General features: G+C 46.3%; 1 protein-coding gene across 1 annotated transcript; it reads left to right on the top strand.

The window, feature by feature from the left end:
• Window positions 1-310: 310 nt before the first annotated feature.
• Window positions 311-2212, top strand: CUNH12orf71 (chromosome unknown C12orf71 homolog). The gene is made up of 2 exons (XM_037033854.1): window positions 311-1352; window positions 1704-2212. The coding sequence occupies exons 1-2, from the start codon at window positions 635-637 to the stop codon at window positions 2030-2032; spliced, it is 1047 nt and encodes a 348-aa protein (XP_036889749.1). The 5' UTR covers window positions 311-634; the 3' UTR covers window positions 2033-2212.
• Window positions 2213-2412: the final 200 nt, after the last annotated feature.

Genomic DNA, 2412 nt, shown 5'->3' on the forward strand with positions numbered 1-2412 from the left:
ATTAACAACAATAGCCACCACCTAATATTAATAAGAAAGTGGTTGAAAAATGAGAGAATTTCCAAATATATGTTTACCGTAGGTTATGCTATAAAATAATCTGTTTCAATGGATATGACATTCATATCTGCATATGTATGTGAATGGGAGTATGTATATGTACAAATGTGTGTACATATGAAAAGAAAAAAGTATAAGGAAATCCACCAAAATGTTTTTATGAGGTTATCATTATCTCTGAACAAAGGGACCACAGGCATATTTACTTTCATCTTTGTATTTTTTACATTTTTCAAATTTTATACAGTGGTAATTTTTCTCTCATAAGTTCTCTCAGCCGCACTAAGACAGATGATGTGAGGCATCAGGCAAAGATGCTTAGTAGAAGGACTGTTATACGAAGACAGATTTTTAAAGGGGGGGGGGGGGAACTGTCTCTTTTGCCTTTCATTGGAGATTGCAACACAGGATGAACTTCTATCAGAGTGGGATAGTTCCAAATGGAAAAAGGAATGGATAACATCACTGCTTACGTGCACAGACAACCCTCTTTATCTTACCAATCTCATGCACTTTTTCTCTCTTTTGAAGATTGCTGAGATCAGGGAGACCTCACATTTGGGCCTTTGAATCCATGGCGGACTCGCTTTCCAGCAGCAGCTGTGCTGACACGGAGGACCGCAGCTCCGTGTCAAGCCCGAGCCTCTCTGTGGGCTACTACCCCGGTGAGGACACCTTCTCCTACGAGAACACAGCCTCCCATGAAGACACATTTGCTGAGGGGCCCTCAATCCATTCTGTCCCTCCTTTCCAAGGGTCATGGCAGACTGACACTGTAGGGAGACTCCTGGAGGGACAAGACCACGTTCAGGACGACCCAGAGCAGTTCTGCCAACGAAGCATCACCCTGGCCTGTGGCACTGACATGAGCTCTGACCATTCAGACTCCGTCATCAGCTGGGGTCTCCATGGAGACAACCTGTGGATAAACAAGTACCCCAAAGAGAAGACACAACTGACTCTCAGTAAACTCAACGGTCTTGTGCAAAAGCTTGAGCAATTTCTAGAAAATCAGAGAGATGACAAAGATGATGAGTCTGTGTTCCCTGAACCTGCTCAAAAGAAAGATGTGCAGCTGTTCGGCAGCACCTCCCTGGATATGACACAGGTCAGTCGTCAAGAACGTGACCCTTGTCAAGGCTTACCTGCGCTCGACCCACCAGCAAATGAGGTCATCATCCAGTTCTCACAGGTTCCTCCAAGGATTCAGGAACATGAACTTGCTCAGGTGAGCCAAGAGATGCCTCGCAGGACAGCAGGGGACAGGCCTGATGGAGGGGCCAGGGCAGAATGCAGAAAGCATTGCTACCTGCTATGAAGCAGGGTGGCCCTCTAGGTTTCTCACACGGCCAGGAGTAGGAGACTGGTAACAGCAAGGAAAGCAGTCAGGGTGGAGGTGAAGGCAAAATATTAAGAACGACTGAAGAAGAGAAAAGGATAGGAAAGCAAAGCAAAGGCTAACAACCATGACCACAAAAAAGTGTGTGTGTGTGTGTGTGTGTGTGTGTGTGTGTAAGTACAGTATTAATGAGCATGGAAACTTTGCATTTACAGTTGGGTCATTTTCTGGTAAACAGATTTGAGCTGCATACATGAGTAAATATGGACCTCGTGGTGTCTAAACTATACACACCTTACTCATCACTCATTTCCTTGGCAGACAATTAGCCAAACAAGTGGCAGCCACAGCACAGGCACTGCAGAGACCTCCCCAAGCTCATCAGATCAGCTGGAGGAGGGGGACAGACATTCCAGCACACAAGCCCACTCCTGTCTCAACGTCAGGTGGGCCTTCCACTGGCTCAGGCAGAAACTCCTGTCATTTTGGGGAAGACAGCACCCTAAGAAGGCCACCAAGTACCCCTGTCAGCTGACACAAAAGAAAACACTCTCTCACCGAAGCAAGAGAATCCAACCTCAAGAATACATTGAATTAGAACACCCTGTGTTGCCAGATTTTAAAACTTGTTGACTGCCCCTGTTCTTTGATCCCCGTGAGTCTGTTTTTCCCCCAATAAACAAAACCCATATTCTCGTTATCCGTGTCTTCCTCTTCCAGCTCACCACCTGACTCAGGCTGAAAGCATACTCCTTATCTAGATAGTCTCTTGGAATTTTAAGGAGCAGTATTCTTCCGAACATGAAGGTGCTCTTCTTCTCTTCTCTCCCTCTTCTTATTGTATTTAACTCTATTTTACCATCAACCTAAGCCCCGGCTTTCAGAAGGCACCGGTACAGCCCATCAGACCCCCAGCTTGGCAGTACGGTTTCGGCTGAACTTCTGGGGCTCAAGCAAGTGGCCGCATGATTGAGTCACCAGGAAAACTCTCGGTCAGCTGTGCCTCAGGTTTT

The sequence above is a fragment of the Sturnira hondurensis genome, unplaced genomic scaffold, assembly GCF_014824575.4.
Source record: "Sturnira hondurensis isolate 20B ecotype Veracruz unplaced genomic scaffold, ASM1482457v3 Scaffold0021795, whole genome shotgun sequence".
NCBI lineage: Eukaryota > Metazoa > Chordata > Mammalia > Chiroptera > Phyllostomidae > Sturnira > Sturnira hondurensis.

Bases quoted from the DNA above. Each gene is read 5' to 3' on its own strand.
- CUNH12orf71 (XM_037033854.1), top strand. From the start codon at position 635: ATGGCGGACTCGCTTTCCAGCAGCAGCTGTGCTGACACGGAGGACCGC. The intron at 1,353-1,703 runs GCAGAAAGCATT...ACCTTACTCATC, and splicing joins TGGAGGGGCCAGGGCAGAAT to ACTCATTTCCTTGGCAGACA.